General features: G+C 35.9%; 4 protein-coding genes across 5 annotated transcripts; 2 read left to right on the forward strand and 2 right to left on the reverse strand.

Moving 5' to 3' along the window:
* The first annotated feature begins 5,949 nt into the window (after nt 1-5,949).
* LOC120276826 lies at nt 5,950-6,589 on the forward strand. Its single transcript, XM_039283543.1, has one exon. It carries the CDS (start codon nt 6,156-6,158, stop codon nt 6,465-6,467), a length of 312 nt encoding a protein of 103 aa, XP_039139477.1. The 5' UTR covers nt 5,950-6,155; the 3' UTR covers nt 6,468-6,589.
* On the reverse strand, nt 6,481-10,971 carry LOC120276823 (uncharacterized protein At4g19900). 2 transcript variants are annotated; one of them, XM_039283538.1, is made up of 5 exons: nt 9,796-10,971; nt 9,011-9,160; nt 8,090-8,227; nt 7,252-7,446; nt 6,481-6,867 (listed from the first exon to the last, which is right to left on the reverse strand). In XM_039283538.1, the coding sequence occupies exons 1-5, from the start codon at nt 10,884-10,886 to the stop codon at nt 6,681-6,683; spliced, it is 1,761 nt and encodes a 586-aa protein (XP_039139472.1). In that variant the 5' UTR covers nt 10,887-10,971; the 3' UTR covers nt 6,481-6,680. The 2 variants fall into 2 exon arrangements, with proteins under 2 accessions (XP_039139472.1, XP_039139473.1); XM_039283539.1 differs by lacking the exon at nt 6,481-6,867 and adding an exon at nt 7,621-7,715 and having other exon boundaries at nt 7,331-7,446.
* A 983-nt stretch (nt 10,972-11,954) lies between these two features.
* On the forward strand, nt 11,955-13,973 carry LOC120276825 (33 kDa ribonucleoprotein, chloroplastic). Its single transcript, XM_039283542.1, has 3 exons — nt 11,955-12,511; nt 13,374-13,682; nt 13,772-13,973. Exons 1-3 carry the CDS (start codon nt 12,038-12,040, stop codon nt 13,886-13,888), a joined length of 900 nt encoding a protein of 299 aa, XP_039139476.1. The 5' UTR covers nt 11,955-12,037; the 3' UTR covers nt 13,889-13,973.
* A 137-nt stretch (nt 13,974-14,110) lies between these two features.
* On the reverse strand, nt 14,111-17,998 carry LOC120276824 (putative deoxyribonuclease TATDN1). Its single transcript, XM_039283540.1, has 12 exons — nt 17,922-17,998; nt 17,806-17,826; nt 17,625-17,725; nt 17,478-17,535; nt 17,362-17,405; nt 17,212-17,292; nt 16,415-16,485; nt 15,971-16,081; nt 15,633-15,715; nt 15,097-15,313; nt 14,804-14,887; nt 14,111-14,375 (listed from the first exon to the last, which is right to left on the reverse strand). The coding sequence occupies exons 1-12, from the start codon at nt 17,944-17,946 to the stop codon at nt 14,306-14,308; spliced, it is 966 nt and encodes a 321-aa protein (XP_039139474.1). The 5' UTR covers nt 17,947-17,998; the 3' UTR covers nt 14,111-14,305.
* Between the last annotated feature and the right edge of the window lie 2,055 nt (nt 17,999-20,053).

The raw sequence follows: 20,053 nt of genomic DNA on the forward strand, positions 1-20,053 counted from the left end.
CGAGTCCATCTCTGGACTACAAATGTATGTATGTATGATCTCTAATAAGCATGAACTCATCTTAGCACCTTTCTTAGATTTGTTGGTTTGCTTCCCCTTTATGCAGTTCACACAAGTTTGAAAGTCGGTAAAATCAAGAGAGTTAAGGATTCTATCATTCACCAACTTCTCAATTCTCTTTATGGAGATATGTCCCAATCTCCGGTGCCATAACATAGAAGATTTATCATTCAAAACACTACATTTAATACCAGCATTTACTTGATCATGCAACACATTATAAGAAACATTACTTTGTAAATAAATTTGAAAACGACCATCACACAATGCACCATTCCCAACAAGAGAAGAATTATAAAACAAACGAAAATATGTTTCATAAAACTTAAAGGAATATCCTAATGGTACAAGTTGTGAAACTGAAATTAAATTTATAGAAAAACTAGGAATATAAAAAAGTCTTTTCCAAATCTAAAACAAATCCTGAATCTAAAACTAATCTGCATGTCCCTGAATAAATAAATTGTTCACTCTTCGTCGGTATTGTTCGGCTTAAGAAGCCGTGCAAGGTATTAGAAATATGGATTGTAGTATTAGAATCAATCCACCAAGTGTTATATGATAAACATCAACCATATTAGATTCATAACAAACAAAAGAAATTTCAGTACCTTTCTTCTCAAGATGAATCTTGAGTTTCGGACAATCCTTCTTCATGTGCCCTTTCTTCTTACAAAAGAAGCACTTGGACACCTTCTCGATCTGAACAGGTAATTTGTCTTCATCCTTTTTCAGGTTGGTTCGTCCTCTCTTCTTACCTCGAGTAGGCATATGTACACTTTCACTCTTTTTTAATAACAACCTTTCCTCCTCTTGAACACACATGGTCAAAAGCTCATTAATAGACCATTTATCTTTATGTGTGTTATATGAGATCTTGAAAGGGTTATACTGATGTGGAAGAAAGTGCAAGATAAAGTGTACAAGGTAAGCATCTGAAAAATCTATCTGCTTTAAAGCCTTAAGTTGAGCCGCTAAGTCTCTTATCCTCGCGATATGCTCTCGCACACCTTTAACACTTGTGAGCTTCATGGATAATAATTTGGTCATGAGAGTGCTAGCAAGAGCCTTATCTGAAGATTCAAATTGATCATCAATTGCCTTCAGCAAATCTCTTACATTTGCATAATCTGGGATTAAACCACGGATACTAGCAGATATACGTGTCTTAATGTACATCATGCTCAAGCGATTAGATCTCTCCCAGCGTTCATACAAGGCAATTGCACCCGGAGTGCTATTGTCTGTCGGCACAAGTGGTTCATCCTTCCTTATAGCATAGTCAAAATCCATGCATCCCAACTGGAGGAGAATCAACTCCTTCCAATCTTTATAATTATCACCCCTTAACATAGGAACATGACATTTTTCATCAAAAGTATCTGATTGCATAGCTACAATAAATAAAATAACATATATATATTAATCTTAATGTTGAAGGCAATAAAACAAGTTGGTATGCTTACCAATGCAAGCCATACCGAAAAAGAAAACATGAACCAATTTGTTATCACAATCTGCCTGTGGGCAAAGATATAAATACAAATAGATTCATAACTATCGATAAAACTAATGGATAATTAAAATTCCTTAATACCTGTGGGCGACTTAAAAAATAAAAATTAACCATTATTTCATCATGATTAATTACATAAATATAACAAAATTCCTATGGGGCAAAATCATTATATCAAACATAATTAATCACAACTTGCCACCTGATAAAACTAATAAATAATTAAAATTACTTAATACATGTGGGCGACTTAAGTGATAAAAATTATTCATTATTTTATCCTAATTAATTATAAGAAATATAATAACATCCCTGTGGGGCAAAATTATTATACTAATCATAATTAATTACAATTTATGCCAATTAACCTAGATGTGATCCATCACACTCATAATGTGTAATTTACAAAAAAAAATTCTTTTAAAAATTAAAATCATGAACATTGTGGCTATTCCATAATTTAACAAAAATTTCATTCGATCACGTGACATACTAACCATATACATGAATAAATTCAATGTTAATTATTAATTATATAAATTATAATTAATGAACTTAATGTATGAATAATTTATACAAACAAAGCCTGAAATTTAAATAAATAACTAAACAGGGTTTTTCATGCAAAAATACAATAAAATAATGTAATTTTTGCAAAAACACCCAATAAACTATTTTATTCAAATTATCATTCAAATTAATGAATCAATAAAATAAAATAAAATAATCAAATCTAATGTTAGGGGAAAAATAAAAATAAAAACCCTAACTTTTCCACATGGGTAGCCGTCAGGCCACTGGTCTATGTGTACATGCGACCAGCACGTGCACTTGCATGGCACGCGCTTGCTACTGAGCCTCGCATGAGTCCAAGCCGAAAGACGTGGGTCGGCCAGTGCACACAGCCAGCGCATGGTCGCTAAGCGGACCAGCGAGCCGGGCTGTGCTGCAGCCACCGACCAGACTGCCCAGCCAACAAGACGCTGCGTCGGCCCATCCATGACCCATCCAGTGGTCTAAGAAGGGTGTTTGCCCACCTTGTTTAAATTGGGTTCAGTTTTGGGCCTAATACCCAATTCTTTCAAACCTTAAATTATCATAACTTATTTCATTGCAAAACATGCATAAACATTATGGGATTTAATTCATACAAACCCTAATTGATGCATGTTATTTCTAAAAAACACATACATGTTTTGAATTTAATCATGCTAGGCAGAGGTATAAAACCTGTCTCGGATGCCAACTGTTAGATTTTCATTAAACTTAATTACGACATCTATGTCATATATTACATGCGGAAGCAGGATCACTTACCTCCAGCCATAGCAAATTGTTGAAGACGGCGAGAGTCTTGAGTCCAAGCTTAAAAGCAACCAGGGACTCTTTCAATCTATCTCGTCCTCTCCCACCGATGGAGCTAGGTATTTGTTATAACGATAGATTGGGGACCCCTGGTGCTGTCTATATATAATCCTTACCATCAAAGGATTAACTCAACTTAAAGGTTTAAGTTAGATCACAACTCAAAGTGCCAATTAGAATTAAATTAGGATTCCACCAGATAAGTCATGGACCACTTTATTTAGTTTGAATTCAGTTTGAATCAATATCATCACGAAGTTTAATTCAAAATAGGACTCAAACTAACATTCCAAAGACCCATTTACAGTACCCTGGTGCCGTCATCACACAGTTCAACCTTTATATGCTCTCTTTCTCTGACTGTAGGGTTCAATGTCGTCCGTTCTTTGTTTGTACCATCTTACTGGAATGGAGAAAAAGATTAACCTGTGTCTAGAGCTCATATCATTTCTTTTTCTCATGAGAAAGGGAAGATGACGTGGACACTTTAAGTTGATTTGGCCACCACATCCACCACATCGTTGATAGCGCATAGTTAGGGTGATGTGGACACTGCAAATCATTTATGACATGTCGCATGGGATTCCAATCAGACTTTTCGGCAGCCACGTAAACAATTAGGTCCTGGTTGGATGCAAAATAAAAAAATATGGCATAATTTTATTATGCTGAAATTGCAATTGATTGTTCCGTGGCATATTTTATTTTTAGAAAATTAGTATTTTATTAACAAAATAAAAAAAATTATGAAAACTAGTCAGTCGGTGACTGGACCAGCCGTGGACTGATGGCCGGTCACCGAAGGTGGACCTAACCATTGGTGGACCACCGGCGTGTCACCGGAGGTCGGCCGGCTGGTGGCCAGACTGCTGGTGGATCGATGGTTGGTTGCCGGAGACTGGTTAGACTGTCGGCAGGTCCCAGAGGCTGGCCGGACCATCGGTGGACCGATTGGCGATGACTGGATCTAAAGAGAGAGACTTTTTACAATAAGAAAATATTCCACTTAGTGGAATATTTTTTTTATGTCATAATACATATATTATGTCATAATTTTATACTCTAAAATAAGTGCCCAAATAGTCAATATGACATAATTATCAAAAAAAAATGTTAAATTATAGCATATTGTATGAATTATGCCATAATTTTGGTATGAAAAAAACTAAAAAGAATTATATATTAGAATAATTAGAATTATGAAAAAGAACAAAAAGAATAGCATAGGAATACAAGAAGCAATGTTTAACAAAAAAAAAAAGAACTCAAATTTATGAAATTCTCACCTCGCCGACCTCACCGTCCTTGATCGTTTCCAGGACCAACAGCGACCTGTTGGACCCACAGCCTCCTCTTCATCATCTAATGTGACATCTGCTAATAGCTCCAGGCCTTCTTCGGGGGATGATGTATGAACTTCGCCTGATGGATCACCGGCTAATGAACTAAGATGAACAGTAATGATGAGAGCTGCCGAAGCGGCCCTTGATGATCGAAGATACGGCCGAGAGCAATTGGAGGTGCCGGAGTGGCCGGAGCGGCCCTTAACGAAAGAATACTAGTCAGACTGGGCTGCTGACTGAACATTGATGTGATGCCCCTATGGCCATTTTATTTGGGCCATCATGACAAATAAAACTAAATATTAAAACTATCATAATTTTATGAATTAATGTGAGTATCCCACTGCGAACAAAAAAGACGACCAGCTGGAGTCTGTCACAGGATGGGCACGAATCTGTCGGAGCGGTTGATGAATGACGACGCTCACCGGCTGGACTATCGCCGAATGGGCGCAGATTGGTCGGTGTGGCCAGAGCTCTTGCCTGGAGCAAGCCTGTGAAGAAACTAAAAGTCATCATAGGGAGTTGATCCTCTACTCCTCCGTCGGGAAATAATCTAGTATTACCACCTGATCATAATTGGGTGATGATACTGGCAACAATGAAGGCAAGAACCACAGGGGAGGGTGATGGAGAACGATCATTCTCCGGAGCATTCATATTGTGATATGGTGAAAATCAAGGAAATGGAAGAAGAACAAAGAACGGTAAGCAAGGACAAGAACCACTGGCAAAGAAAATAGAGGAGAAGAAAATGCAAAGCAAAACGTTCCTCAGGTTTGTTTGATATTATTTTTGTTTTTATATTTTCAGAACCTAATTTTCAATAAAAGTGTCTTGAAAACACATCTAAAAGCAAAAAAGTAAAAAATAAATAACTCTTTGGAAAAAAAATTTAAAAACAGGTTTTAAAAACAAAAAAATACAAAATTTGTTTGATTTATTTTATGTAATTGATATTATTGCATAGTTTACAGTAAATTAATAACCATATTACTTTAAATAACTAATATAATAATATATTTTATAAAAATAGGCCTAAAATAAATACAAATAAAATTATAGAGCAGAGTGAACAAAGCTTTCTCCCTACTCCTTAATATCATAACATATTGCCTCTATGATTCAGTAATTCAAAGGAATAAAGGAAACAGTAGGATGAACAAGAACGTTGAACGCATATATATATACACACACATATACAGACACATGTGTGTGTAATCTTATAATATTGCGTAGAAAATGCTAGGATTTCTCCTAAACATTATTTTAAATTTTATTTTATTTTTACTATAGATATATATATATATATATATATATTAATTTATTGAAAGTTAGAGCATCAAACTATAAGTTTTTATAAATAATTTCTTAAAAATTAATATATATATTTTCATGCTGCTGGTATTAATTTACATCCATGCTTTCGTGGCATATACTAATACTATATTCATATTAAAATATATATATTTTTTAAACAACTTATATTTATGATCCATTTCCAAGTAAATAAATATTTTATAAACACGCACATTAACTACAATGTAACAAATAAAAACATGCTAATATGATTTGATTTCTGACTAAAGATTGATGTCACGGACTTAACCTCGAGGATCTACCTTCGGTTAAACCAAGACCGTAATTGTTCACTTTGGTTATTAACAGAAAATAAATAAATTTTCCAGATCTACACAAAATTATTAATTTTTAAAAAATATATAAAAAGGGTATCCTCAAACTAACCATCCCAAATTTACTCAACAAAATCACTTACAAAGGCGTGGTCATTATTCTCCAAAAGTCAAGGGGCAAAGCGAAAAAAAAAACCCTGGGCGTTGTAGGTAAACGCAATAAGCATCGAGCCTGAGATGAGTGAAAGTGAAAGCGCAAAGGCCACGATGCCGGCCGAGTGCGCCGCGCTGTACCGCGCGCTGTGCGAGTGCCATCGACGCCTGCGCGAGCCGTGGCAAAGAGAGATCTCATGCCGGCATCTGAACCGTTCGCTGGCCCAGTGCGTGGTGTCGATCGCGTGCCCGGACGAGTCGGAGGCCGTGCGCACCATGTGCTCGAGCGCTGGCACGTCCATGAAACGCGCGCAGTGCCAGCGCGCTAAGCTCGCGCTCTCCGTCTGCATCTCCTCGCACCAAGCACCTGAGCAATCAGAAGCCTCACAACTCTAAACCTGTACTCATTACATTATCATATCTAATGTTCCTTGCTACATTATTATCATGATATAACTAATGTTCCTGAAATTTTCACTCTGTTTTCCAATAAACAAACCACAGTTGCCTTGATGCCAGCATTCTGTATGTGAGTGTGTGTGTGTATCTCTACTCGTGTTTCAGAAAGAAAGAATGATGATACAAGTCAAACGGTTCTAATCACTTGAGTCACAAAACGTCGGAACAGTGGAGGCAGAGGTGGTTTAGGAGTCTTTCCACAAAGCTGTTGGGTTCGGGAACAAGAGCAGATGTAACGCCATTCCAAAAATGGAATGTGATTGATTCATTTAGAATTTTTGCAAATAAAGCATCTTGTTTGGTTCTTTCTTCTTCATCAGCTGCTTCGGCGAAATAACTGCATGGAATAAGTAGATCAGTACATCCGCACATTGAAAAATATATTTTATAGATGAATAGTATAAATAAACAGGTGAGCTCTTCAAATATGAGATAAATTTTACATCCAAACATTGGCAAATATATTTTCAACAATCTAAATATGTGTTAAGCGAACTTCAACTATCTTGTGCTAAAGCCATTTTCAGTAGCAGCAGTTGGAAAAAAGACAATTAGTTGAGGTTTATTTTTTGTTTGACAACTATCAACAGAACAAATAAGACATCTATGTTCAGCGAGTACTACTTTTCCTTTGTTTCAGAAAATTTCTCATTACCACAAGTCATGCATTTTCCCTAAAAAAAAATTCCATTATATAATAGAAGAGGTAGCAAGAATATACCTTGTAATATTGTGAGAACCTATTGGGAAAAATGAAAGGGATGGTTCAATATTTACACCAATTTGTTCATAAGATTTGCCCTCTTCATGAGTAAGCCTGTTAATAACTCTTGTCATCAGCTCAGCTCCATTCCACCTAAAACGGGTATCCTCGTATGTTGAATAAAATTCACCTAGGCACTCCAGTAGGAAAGCACTGCAGATATACCCAGTCACATTATATACGAACAAATAAAAGCCGCAAAATTAGTATAAAGTGCCACCAATTTAGTTCATGTTTTCAAAACTTGCTAACTTAAAGGGTTTATTTACATATAAATATTCAACGAGAACATCATATCTGAAATTCAACTAATGAAAGCCCTCTCACATTTCAAGCAGAAGTCATGGTTTTAGGGAATATGATCACCATCTGCCATTTGTCCTGTACATGCTTTGATTGTTTGCACTTTGCATACAAACGTCCTTCACCACCAAAAAGCTAGATTAATTTCTATTCTTTAGCTAGTTTCATAATATTTATACAGGCAAAGCACTTTCATATAGCTCTATAAAAAAAATGCAAATACCACATCCAGCTTGACCGGAGTGTTTCAGTCCACTAGTATAAACAAAATCATAATGTATGATCATTTCAATTAACATTTCAATTTATCTGAAGAAAAAATTGGCCCCGGTTCACATTCTAAACCTATGAATGCTGACACTTTTGACAGAACTGGCAAAATACTTGCTTGCCAAAAAAAACTAGTTTATGGCACAAAATGGACTAGTATAGGCCAAAACCAACTGAAGGAATATGATTACAAATTGCACACTACGTAGCTCAAAGAGAATACCTGCTCTTTTTGAATGACATTACTGCACCGCTATAAACAGGGACCCCGCCTATTTGATTCTCAATGCCAAGAGAATTTTGGAGTGATGTTAAAGGCCTTAAAACTAAAACATCAGAATCAAGATAGACTCCACCATATCTGAAATTACAAAGTATAAGGCAAATCTCTTAGAGAAAATATTCATCATAATATCACAAATATTTAAGAATTATATAGGCACTAGAGTTCGAGTAGTATCATAACTAGCTCAAGAAAGAGAATAGGTCAACATGTATGAAAATAGATAGCATCAAATAGAATATTTATTCATTAAAAAATAAAAAATAAAAAATAAAAAAAATAAAAAAAAGAAGAAGAAGAAGACAAACATGAATAACTGAAGAAACTGATCTAGCTTGTGTAGACACAAGCAAGTTGACCCTTTCATTCTATAAGAAATCAGAGGGCAAACACAAAATATTCAGAACAAAATAAGCACAAACCTATAGCTTTTCTTGATGAAGAAAAAGTATTTTGCAAAAGAAAAATAATTAAAACAAAGGTAATGATATTGAAAGAAAAAATGGTATAGAATTGAAAATTCAATTTGGATCTGCCCAAGATAAAACATGGATATTGGAAAGTTATTTCATATCTGTTTCCTCATGTTCCACACAAAGAAGAAAGAAGCCCAAAATAGAAATTGTCAGACATTAAACATGACCTAAATCTTAGCATAGTATTGTAACAAATGCCACAATTCTAGGATTTAGAAATTACCATGATAGTCTATTTGCCATGGTTGAATATCATTTGCAGTCCTAAATTATAGATTAATTTTCATTGCTAACTAAATATCTAGTATTAATGAGGAAAAAATGCACTTCATAAAAAAGAGCAAAGTCTTAACTTGAGTGTTACTGAGAACAAAAAAAAACTTACTTGTAAAGTGCAGCAAGGCGTACAAGCTCACTGTAATGGATGGGATAATATTTGGTTTTTCTCCACTCATGCCAAACAGTGGCAAAAACTTGCACAGGGGTATTATTGAAAAGTTCATCAAGATTTGGCATAGCAACAGCAATTTTGAAGCTGCAAAAGCAGCCGAAACATGAGTGCTTAGACGTACATCTCATAACAACAAGAGAAGGTAGGTCAACGATCCTCATTGACAACCTATCTACTTCATGAAATTGATCCGATTTAAAATCATCGAAGTGATGGGGTAGAAAAAAAGATGATGTTCATCTGGGTGAAGGTAGAGAATGAGCAGCTTCAGAAAAATCCTAACTATGCTGAAATAAATAGCAGTTAGTCCAGCCATTCTAATAGAACATAATGAGCAACCATACCAAATACTTAATCATTTACTAATTTACATGTCACAAAATTCACAGTTAACATTTGGCATATATATCAAACCAACCAGGACTTCTCTAACTAAATTTTCGGAACACCCAGAAGTAATCAATAGATGGTGAACAAAGCAGAAACAAAAAGCATAGGCCAGGCAGATTAAGTTGTAGCATTTGTTCATAATGACAAAGGAGCATGGTATGTTGTTCATGATTTGTAGTCTTCAACAATGACAAAAAAGATCTTGCCCTAACAATACTATTATCAATTCGATATAATGTAAAAAACTTCCTAGTTATCCACCAAACTATCAACTAAAAGGAACAGATAAATTCTCAAAAAAACACAAGAAAGCGATTCAAATGACATACCCTTCTTTCACAAAACTACTGAAGAAGTCCAGCTCCATCGTCTCAGAGAAAATCACAACACAAGCATCACTATGGTGATGCAGGAGGCTCTCCAATCCTCGCTGATGCCGGACGCCATACATCCATGCCGGACTATTCCACACCATGAACACTCTCAAACCACACTTTCCACTGCCCAGAAACCTCTCTATAAACTCAGAAAAAGATAAGTGCGGATCCAACCCAGGGAAATATCCCCACCTTCGCCTTCGCTCCTGCTCCCTTGCGTCCAAATTCAGCGTTTTCCTTCGATCCACTCTCTTCATCCCAGCTCCTCCAAAAGGTTTCATCTCAATCTCGTTCCAGATGGCACGCTGCATCAACCGGTCACCTTTGGTGAGGCTGGCAAGGCCGGGACCATCTGGATCCTGCAAAAGTGGATGATTTTTGGGATTCAAGAGCTCGAGGTTCGAGCGAAGCATCTTGTCACGCCGGAGGAAGTCGGCCTTCCCCTCGAGCCACCGTACCCATCCACTACGAAGCGCCGAGTCGCGACCGGATCCCGGCTTCACAAGCATCAGATCCTCAATGCTCGAAATGGAATCAAGCTTGATCCGAACATCGTCATCCACTGGCTGGTCGTCAGATCCGAAGGTGATCTCCCGGCGATCCGGAAACAGAGGCTCATCGACAAATGGATTAGAAGATTTACCAAACGAGCGGCGAGCGACAGCCAAAAGATGGTCCCAGAAGAGGCCGCCAGTGCGAGTGAGGTCGGAATCGTCGGAATCGAGGTCATCATCGGAGCGGAGCTCATCCTCCTCCGACAGCTTGTCTCCCTTACCAGCCTCATCCACACCGTCATCAAGCTCATCGATGAGATCATCAGATGAGGCATCAAAGGCGTCGTTGTCGGCGTCGTCAAAGAGGGAATCAGGAACAGTATGGGAAGAGGGAGAGGAGCGGAAAGGGAGGGAGAGACGGATAGGGGATGAGGAGAGGCGGGAGTGGAGCACGGACAGGGAGAGAAGGAGAAGGAAGGCGGCAGCGAAGGCGCAGAACTGAGGAGCGTAGCGAGCACGCCGGCGGGGCGCATGGGGGCGGAGCATCATTGACAACGCTAGGGTTTCAGTCCCGGAGAGCGAGACCAGTGATGAAGGATGCAGCCATCGCCAAATCGACAGAGAAGCTCCTCTTCTACAAATTTCAAAACCAGAAAACCACTTATAATTATATATATTTGTATTTTTACAGAAACACCCCTGAATTTTTTTTTTTTAGACAAATAGATGAAAAACTCTCCACAGTGGATAATACGCTAATTATAGCAGTTGATAGACTTTAAGATAATCCCTTTATATTACAATCATGTATAGGTGTTTGTAATTATATACTTTTTATTCTTTTAATTTTTAATACTTTTATAATATTTTTAGATATAATTAAATTTTTATATTTAGTCAAATTGGGTCATTATAGTCCATCGCATAGATAATCAAGTGTTCTATAAAAAACATTACAATGATTTAATTATATCAAAAAATATTATCATGAACTAGAATAACTCAACTCAACCAAATATGAAGACTTAATTGTACTTAAAATATTAAAATAACTAAAAAGATAAAAAAAAAAATACATAATTACATGTTGAAACTATTATTTTTTTCCATAAATGACTAACATCCAATGAGAAGATTTCAATTTACTTTCTCCTTTGCACTGTTATATAAACCCCTTATACTACAATTTTGTAGGAATAAAACCATTATTTTTTCCATAAATAACCCACATCCTAATATTAAATACAGTAAAAATATATAAATATACAATATATAAACCATAAGTATAGAAACAGCACTACAATGAGAAAATTCAACTTTACTTTCTCCTTTGCACCCTTGTGTAATCCTCTTGTGCTACAGCAGTCCTGTAGAGATGAAATTTTTCCATAAATAACCCGCATCCTGACATTGAATACAGTATTGTGTATAAATATATAATATATAAACTGTAAGTATAAAAATAGTACCACAGTGAGAAGGTCCCCCGCACTATATATGTCATACTAGGAAATCCAATAGTTTACATCAGCACTAAAAATTTTGGATTTAAATATAAAAATATATATATATATATATATATATATATAAATTTATTTAAAACTCCCTGAAAATGAGGAAAATTGTGGATAAGAAATGGGGAGCCATACGGCGACTACTACGTCTCGACACTGAGAACAAGCTCCTCGAGCTCCACTCGAATGGCCACCGCCGCCATCACCTCCCTTCTTCTTTCTCGCTGCCTCGTCACCACTACCAACAAATCCAACACTCTTCACCCTCTGATCCCCAATTTCAACCTCTCAAACCCTACCACTCTTCTAATCCGAACCCTCTCCCTCTCCCCTTTCCTCCCCCTCCGCAGCCGTTCCCAATACTCCGTGGTTGCAGCAGCAGCGGCGTATGCGGAGTCCGATGATAGAGATGGAGATTCGGAGGATGGTGAGGCATCGATGTCGCAGGAGACGCCGGAAGAGGCCGGGAGGCTGTATGTTGGGAACCTCCCTTACTCGATGACCTCGTCGCAGCTCGCCGAGCACTTTTCCGAGGCCGGCCAAGTGATATCCGTGGATCTCGTCTACGACCGCGTCACCGATCGCAGCCGTGGCTTCGCCTTCGTCTCCATGGCCTCCCACGATGATGCCCTCAACGCCATTCGCATGTTCGATGGCTCCGTAAGATGAACCCTCTTCTCTTTCCTTCTTTCATAGTGTTTTTTTCTTTTAAGCCCCTTGTATTAATATAATTACATTTTGGTCCCTGTGTTTTTTAATTATTTAAGTTATTTCTTGAATGAATGATGTTATAGTGTCTCTAGATTGATGGAATCATTGAAAGTTTAATAGAATGTTTGGTGTTGTAATTGTTGAGGTTTTGTGCTATTGTGTTCAATTGATGTTTGAAATACTTATATTTTAAATGTGAATATCTTTTTGTTTTTTTCTCCATTAGCTATGGAATGTTGATGTTTGTGTGGTACTATGTTCAAATGAGCTTTTAAATGTGATAGTTGTGAATTTCTCATTCATTTAGCCATAGAGCGTTTATGTTTTGTGCTGCTAAGTTCAAGTGAGCTTTAAAAGGCTTGTATCTGTGGATTGTTCTCTTTTTCACCAATGAATTCTCATTCCATTAGCTACAGAATGTTTATGAATTTTTCATTGTTTTAGCCTTAGATCATTTACGTGTTGTACTACTAAGTTTACGCAAGCTTTGAAAGGCTTTTATTTGTGGATTATTCTCATTTTCACCAATGAATTCTCATTTCATTAGCTATAGAATGTTTATTAATTTCTCGTTCATTTAGCCGTAGAACATTTACATGTTGTGCTACAAAGTTCAAGCGAGCTTTAAAAGGCTTATATCTGTGGATTAGTCTCTTTTTCACCAAAGAATTCTCATTCCATTATCAATAGAATGTTTAAGTTTTGTGTCACCATGTCCAAATGAGGTTTTGGAGTCTTGTATCTGTGAATTTTTCTGTTTACTTTTTGTTTTTTCGCCGAGGAATACTGATATGGCTGATGTTATGAATAGGAAGTGGGAGGGAGGACGATGAAGGTGAACTTCCCGGAGGTTCCTAGGGGAGGTGAGAGGGAAGTGATGAGTTCCCGGATAAGGGCTGCATCACGGGGATACATCGACAGCCCACACAAGGTGTATGCAGGGAACCTAGGCTGGGCAGTCACAGGACAGTCCTTGCGCGACGCTTTTGCATCTCAGTCTGGTATTCTCGGTGCCAAGGTAATCTATGATCGAGACTCTGGCCGCTCTCGTGGTTTCGGGTTTGTCTCCTTTGCAACTGCAGAGGAGGCCCAAGCTGCCATTGATGAGATGAATGGAGTGGTTAGTTTGTGACATTCTCCGCATTTCTAATCTTCTTGTGATCTGTTTGATGTGTTTGATGAAATGTCTGTTTGGTGATAAACGTTCAGGAAGTCGAAGGACGGCCTCTCAGGCTAAGCCATGCTCAACGGAAACCACCACCTACTCCAGGTCCAGAAGTAGCTGCTTCACAGTCAGTTGATGAGGAACTAATGGAAGTGCATTGAACTTCAGCTCATGTTGATGAGATTATAGGTGGCTGTATAAACAAGGTGGTTAATGAGCAATAGAAGAGAATGATTGTTTTTTCCAGGTTTTCTGATGTTTTCTTGCTAATTTTGCAAGATTTTAGTTATTTAAATCTAATATTGTTTATAAAAATTGCCTGGCCTTTGATGCTTGGAAAATTTCACTGACATAGAGAATAATGTTAAAAATGGACTATAGGAGATATCAAACATATGAAAACATTCAGATTTTATAAATATATGACCAAACAATGATCTCCCACCATTTAAATTGATAAACATACAGATGTAAATTTATAAGCCTGTCTCTCAAACAAAAGAATGGTTTTGGTTTCAATTAACATATGGCTTGGCTGTTTTGTGTTTTCAATAATAAACAGTGTCAACTTCTGATCTTCACAGGGCATCACTGCCACTTTCAAGAAGAGCATCTGCTGCTGAATCCAGGTCTTGGGGGAAAAAGACCCTGCAACACGCAATTAAATAAAATTTTAATTGCCAGTGATTAAATTGCATTAGTTACCCGCATATTATGATCTAAATGACAGGATTTGAAAGACGTTAGCGAGGAAAGTAACACAAAAAAACAAAGTCAAGCAGAAATGCCCTATATGGGATAAATTTTTTTTTTTTTTTGGAAAAAAAATTATCTTGGATAATTTAACTGCAAGTCTTGCTCAAGACAAACTAAAACACTAATTTTGGTTGAGCCATGGCATTTAATCAGGCATCTTGATCAGTAAAAAGAGTAAGAACGAAACAGCGAAAGAAAAAGGGACAGAAACTACGGAGCAAGATGCTGAAGTAAATGTTATCAATGAGAGAGAAAATTTCAGCCTAACTAATCATTTGAATGATAAATCAGATAAAGGAAATAACTCCTCAAGAAGCTACCTGCATGTATTATGGTATAAAGCTTTGCTCAACTGATCAATATCAGCAACACCTTTACAGCCTGCAACTACCTCAAGAACTTGCCTGAAATATTTTCAAATCAATCAGGTGCCCATGAATAAAGTATGAAAACAAATTTCACTTAAATGATGATTATGGAAAGACTTTTTTTGAACCGTGAAGCCAGCACTATTATAGTAGTCTAGAAATTATACCTGCCCCGTGTATGAACTAGTAATTTCTAAGCAGTTAGTGCACAACTATACAACTTTAGGAAAAGCATTCCAACTTACCTCACAAGGCAAGGTTCATTCCGACCTTTAATCGTAGAGTCTCGGTCATATTTCTCCTTTTTCTTGGAAGGCCAAGTTGTCTTTACAAAATTAATTCCAGCGTGTGTATTCTTGATTTCACAATATGGTGAATCAGTCTCTATCATCATCCTTTCAATTGGAATGCCTTTCACAACATCAAGATTCTCACTTGTCTTCAAAGAACAACCATTGACACCTGATCATTATGACCATTGGAACCTTAGCACACTATGAAATGATTCCATCAATGGTGAGCTGTACATCACATTGAACTGTAACAAGATTTTGTATTGAATATAAATGAAGCCATGAAAAGGTCAATGGGCAAAATCACCAAAGAAGAACTAAATTAGTTCTTTCTATACAAGAAAAAATGGAATCCAACACCTACCATTTATGCTAGTTCTAGGAAAGATTAATGATCCAAAGGAAAACAACAAAAACATATGTGTGTGTGTGCGTGTGTGTGACTAGCAGAATTTTGTGTTGTAAGTTGAAGATCATAGATTTAGCACCTATAAAAAGATTATCAAACAATAGAAGCCTGTCACGGTCTTCTGCACTACCAGTAAATGAATGGGCAACACCAGCACAAAACCTGTTAAGCACATAAAATGGCCAAATCAAGTCCATTGTACAGTAAAACCAGATGATAAAAATTATCAGGGTACACTTTGTATAGAAGAAAATAAGATCATTTGGAAAGAAAACAGTATAATAAATATAAAAGAAAGGCCAGGGAGCATAGCAACCAAAGGCTATGACGTTGCCTGACTCCAACAGAACATTGATCTTACTATTTTTGAATCCCCAATTGTGAAAAGATTGAGCTACATAATATCATAAGATTTACCTATGTTTATTTCGATCTAAAATCTGACTGAAGTCTTCAGCAGCAGCGCGCATATGCAGAAACATAGGTAACTTCACCACAGCTGCTAACTCAAATTGTTTTTCGAAGTACCTAAATGAAGAAAAGAAAGAACTTAATAATAATAACATCATACCACAGAAGTAAATAAACAAAACAAAAATGTCCAGAGCACTAGGATCAAGCTTTCTATGGCTTTTTTAATATTTATGATTCAACAAAGATTTGAATGTCATGTGGGTTTTGGTTATTTTTGCAATCCTTGAGTAGTGGCAAATCCAAAAGATCTATGAGCTCTTCATTAGTTCATTATACAACAGGTAAAAGTGATGCCTGTAGCCTGTTAAAAGTTCATCCAATTATCAGAATATGCCATCAGTCCTAGCACAAAAAAATATGGAAGAGATAGAGAGAGATCTAGCATACTTCTTTTGTATTTCCGAAGGGCAAAAGTGAAGCCTGTCATAGTCCAATCCACATTCACCAACCGCAACTACCTATATTCAAATTGAATTCCACATATGTGAACCATTTGACAGTTGGAAGAGGCAAAAGTAAGATAAAAATGCTAACACCAGAAAAAAATGACAGGAATAAAGAACATGCAAGAGAAAACCTGGCTTGATCTAATCTTATCAACAATATACGAATCCCTTAAATACTTCCACCAACATGCAAGTTTAGTTGAGTAGGTCATGCACCAACAAAGACAGAGTTCTGAGTTTAGGATACTATAATTTAGAAATAAAAGTTGTCAGGAGATGTTTAAATGAGCAAGAATAAACCCTTAATGATATAAGTATTACATTAACTCTCATTTTTATATTTCAATATGATGTGGACTACGAGTTTATTAAGTAGTGTGATCCCTAGGTTTAATTATGCAGCCTTGACATGGTCCCAATAGGAGCCTTAGGCTGGGTTATGTGCATTAAATTAATTTTTTGTTTGTCTTCATTCTAAGCACTAGTGATTAGTTTCATAATTGAAGTTACATATATTTATCTAGTAATAACTAACAAGAACTATAATTTTTCTTTTAGGAAACCCATCATCTTTATTGAGGATCATGGAGAACTCTCAAGTTTTACTCCAGTTTTCACTTGTTTTTAAACTTTGTCAATATAAGCATGACAAGCATTCAATAAACATAATCTTAATTCATAAATAGCCAAACCGAAGATGAATACTTAGATATCCAAACAATAAACATTCCAACATACCTTCCCTTTTTCAATTCCCTCCTTAGCAAGTGACACAAGTGCCCGGAAGTGCTGTTCCGGATCACCACTCTCCTCAAACTCCTAAACCAAAGCAGTGGTAACAACCCACAAAAAACATATTTTGATAAGAAGCAGTGTGGAATTCCTCACCTTGCACCTGGTCGGGTGCACTCCAACAGTGCAGAAGAGCCGTCCTGCATCCACAGACAAAAAGCATTCATTAACGCATTACATCAAACAGCTTGTGCGCACACTCATTGGCATACCATCCATCTCCGCAATGGCAAGAGCCTCTCTAGATTCTTCAAGCGACCCTCCCGTCACCTCCACAAAACGAAACCAAGAAGAAGAAATCAAAACCACAACCATCACACAGCCCACAAATCAGTAGAAAATTCTTCAAAAAGTCTCACAATGATCCGATCTACGCCAGCGCTCCACGCCCTGGCAAGCACAGCAGGGATATCAGCCGCGTGGTACTGCTTGCCATTATAGATCCCCTTGAACATCCCATCTGCGGCATTACATCAAACACCTTATGATCAATCTGATTGCTGGTTCTCATACCAACATAGATCGAAGCTGAAACCTCACCTGTGAGATTGACGGCGATATCTGCTCGGATTGAGAAATTGGTAGAGCACAAGGAAGAGAAGGTGAGAATCGAATGGGGAGATGAATGGAAGTAGAGAAGAGAAGCGAGCACTTGCCTATCATTCTCATGGCGGAAGGCATCGCCACGAACTGACGAACAAAAGGGCTCTCTGGGCACGTCTTCGTCTCCTGCTCAAAGTTTTCGACCTTTGCAAAAAAGCACCCAAGAAAAGTTCAATATAATTTCTCGAAATGATTGGGTTTTTCTGCAAAATTGACATGGATTCATGCACTTTGAAAATACAACCCCAGAAAAATAAAATGTAATTTTCAGAAACCAGTAGGTTTTTCCGCAAAATATAATTTCAAACTTTTTTTAAATATGAATAAACCACATATGTTAAACAAGACGAAAATAAGCCAACAAAAAGATTTTTATAAAAGCTAGAAGGTTTTTCAGAAAAAATATATATATATATATATTTAATAAAAATATGAATAAATCACATATGTTAAATAAAATGAAACTAAAACCGTTTGGTTCAAGTGATTAGCGATACCAAAATAAATTTATGTGTGGAGTGGTAAGAGTTCAAATTTTTGTTAGAGGAATTAAATTACAAATGATTTTGTAACCAATTCACATATTATAGAGACAGACACATGTTGTTTTTTTAAAAAATATAAACAATTAAACCGAACAAAATTACACATGTAAAAAATAGCTCAATGCGCTAGCAAAAGAGGAAAAAAAAAGTTAATTAAATAAAAAATTCATCGCATTAGTTATTTTTCACCCCGGTGTTGGGCGGTGTGAGGTGTCAATTTTTTTTCACCCAAATGTAATAAGTACAGTCACCAGCGTATGTATATTAAAAATTTGATCATATGTCAATACACTCTCACTTTGGACATCTTTATAGCACCCTGATAAAAATAAATATTCGTTTCTGCATAAAATGTTTGCAATTTTGCTAAAACGCCCTCATAACTAATTATGATAAGTCTCCATAAAATTATTTATTCAAGGCTGCAATAGGCTGATTAGCTCAACAACAGTGCCTGAAAACATTTAAGTATTGGTTTTTATCATTAAAAAAAGTAAAAAAAAAATTAAATTCCATTTATTTTTAAATTTGGGATCCCATGACTCCCATTTAATCAACTCGTTAAAATAATATTTTAAATATTACCTACTTACAAAAAAAGATTCTGAATTTGTCCAAGCATTTATATATGCAAACCTTTTAAAGTTATGAAAAATAAACAATACATAAAAATATAAAATTAAATATAGTGCAAAGTGACTTTGTCGATTATATATATATATATATATATATATATATATATATATATATATATATATATATAAATATTAGGTATTTAATCTGTATGTAAAAAATAACAAGTTAGGGGAAGCCGGTAAAGAATAGATTCTCCCATCAAATGATTTTTATAGGTAAATAATCCAAATCTGTCATTTGAAACAAATTTCGTTAATTAATAGTGCTTGAGATAGCATATACAATAATTGTTTTTTTTTTTTTTTTTCTAAAACAACATACTATGCCTAAAAAAAATTTATGTAATACTATACATCATTGCCATTTACTTAACTGTAAAGCGTAAAACCATGCGCATAGAATTAGATTTCAAAACTATTATTTGACCACATATTACAATAACTAAATACTTCATTTAACTAAAATTGTTTTTAAAATTAACAATGGATTTTTTCCCATATTTTCAAAACAACAATTCTTATTTTATATAGTCATGCATTATGTTTTGAATTTGTTTACTTAGATAGAGACATTGCGGAGTTAATAAAGCATGAGATATGCTTTTATTTGGTAAGGTTGTCAATGTGCTTTTGATCATTTAAAAAGTCCAAAACATTCCAACTAAGTGAGAGCTAAATGGTATTCATAGGAAGCTAAAGAATAACATCCTCCACCCGCCCACTGTTTTGCTTTACTATCTCTCTTTCTTTGTGTCCTCTTCTTTTTATTGTTCTCTATGTTTTTTGTTTAGTACTAGTCTCATACTCATTCAATCAAAATAATGCACCTTCCTTTCTCTCTCTCTGTCTCTTGATATATATGTATATATATATATATATTTCATAATCTTCCATTAAGACTGATCTCATATTTTTATGGATTGTTTTTATTTAGTGAAATCTTTAAATCTAGCAATTCAGGCTTGGACAACAATTTAATAAATTAAGTTTAAAAGAAAAACTATT

This window comes from Dioscorea cayenensis, chromosome 15 (assembly GCF_009730915.1).
Source record: "Dioscorea cayenensis subsp. rotundata cultivar TDr96_F1 chromosome 15, TDr96_F1_v2_PseudoChromosome.rev07_lg8_w22 25.fasta, whole genome shotgun sequence".
In the NCBI taxonomy this organism is placed as follows: domain Eukaryota; kingdom Viridiplantae; phylum Streptophyta; class Magnoliopsida; order Dioscoreales; family Dioscoreaceae; genus Dioscorea; species Dioscorea cayenensis.

What these genes read in the sequence shown, in the direction of transcription:
- LOC120276824 (XM_039283540.1), bottom strand. Translation starts at nt 17,946, where the DNA reads ATGCCTTCCGCCATGAGAATGATAG. An exon ending in TATCGCCGTCAATCTCACAG is followed by an intron (nt 17,726 to 17,805) that starts GTGAGGTTTCAG and finishes GTAATGCCGCAG; the next exon opens with ATGGGATGTTCAAGGGGATC. An exon ending in GTTTGATAATCTTTTTATAG is followed by an intron (nt 15,314 to 15,632) that starts GTGCTAAATCTA and finishes CATAATGATCAG; the next exon opens with GTGTCAATGGTTGTTCTTTG.
- LOC120276823 (XM_039283538.1), bottom strand. Translation starts at nt 10,886, where the DNA reads ATGATGCTCCGCCCCCATGCGCCCCGCCGGCGTGCTCGCTACGCTCCT. An exon ending in ATGTCATTCAAAAAGAGCAG is followed by an intron (nt 7,447 to 8,089) that starts GTATTCTCTTTG and finishes GTATATCTGCAG; the next exon opens with TGCTTTCCTACTGGAGTGCC. An exon ending in GGTTCTCACAATATTACAAG is followed by an intron (nt 6,868 to 7,251) that starts GTATATTCTTGC and finishes TATTCCATGCAG; the next exon opens with TTATTTCGCCGAAGCAGCTG.
- LOC120276825 (XM_039283542.1), top strand. Translation starts at nt 12,038, where the DNA reads ATGGCCACCGCCGCCATCACCTCCCTTCTTCTTTCTCGCTGCCTCGTC. An exon ending in TTCGCATGTTCGATGGCTCC is followed by an intron (nt 12,512 to 13,373) that starts GTAAGATGAACC and finishes TGTTATGAATAG; the next exon opens with GAAGTGGGAGGGAGGACGAT. An exon ending in TTGATGAGATGAATGGAGTG is followed by an intron (nt 13,683 to 13,771) that starts GTTAGTTTGTGA and finishes ATAAACGTTCAG; the next exon opens with GAAGTCGAAGGACGGCCTCT.
- LOC120276826 (XM_039283543.1), top strand. Translation starts at nt 6,156, where the DNA reads ATGAGTGAAAGTGAAAGCGCAAAGGCCACGATGCCGGCCGAGTGCGCC.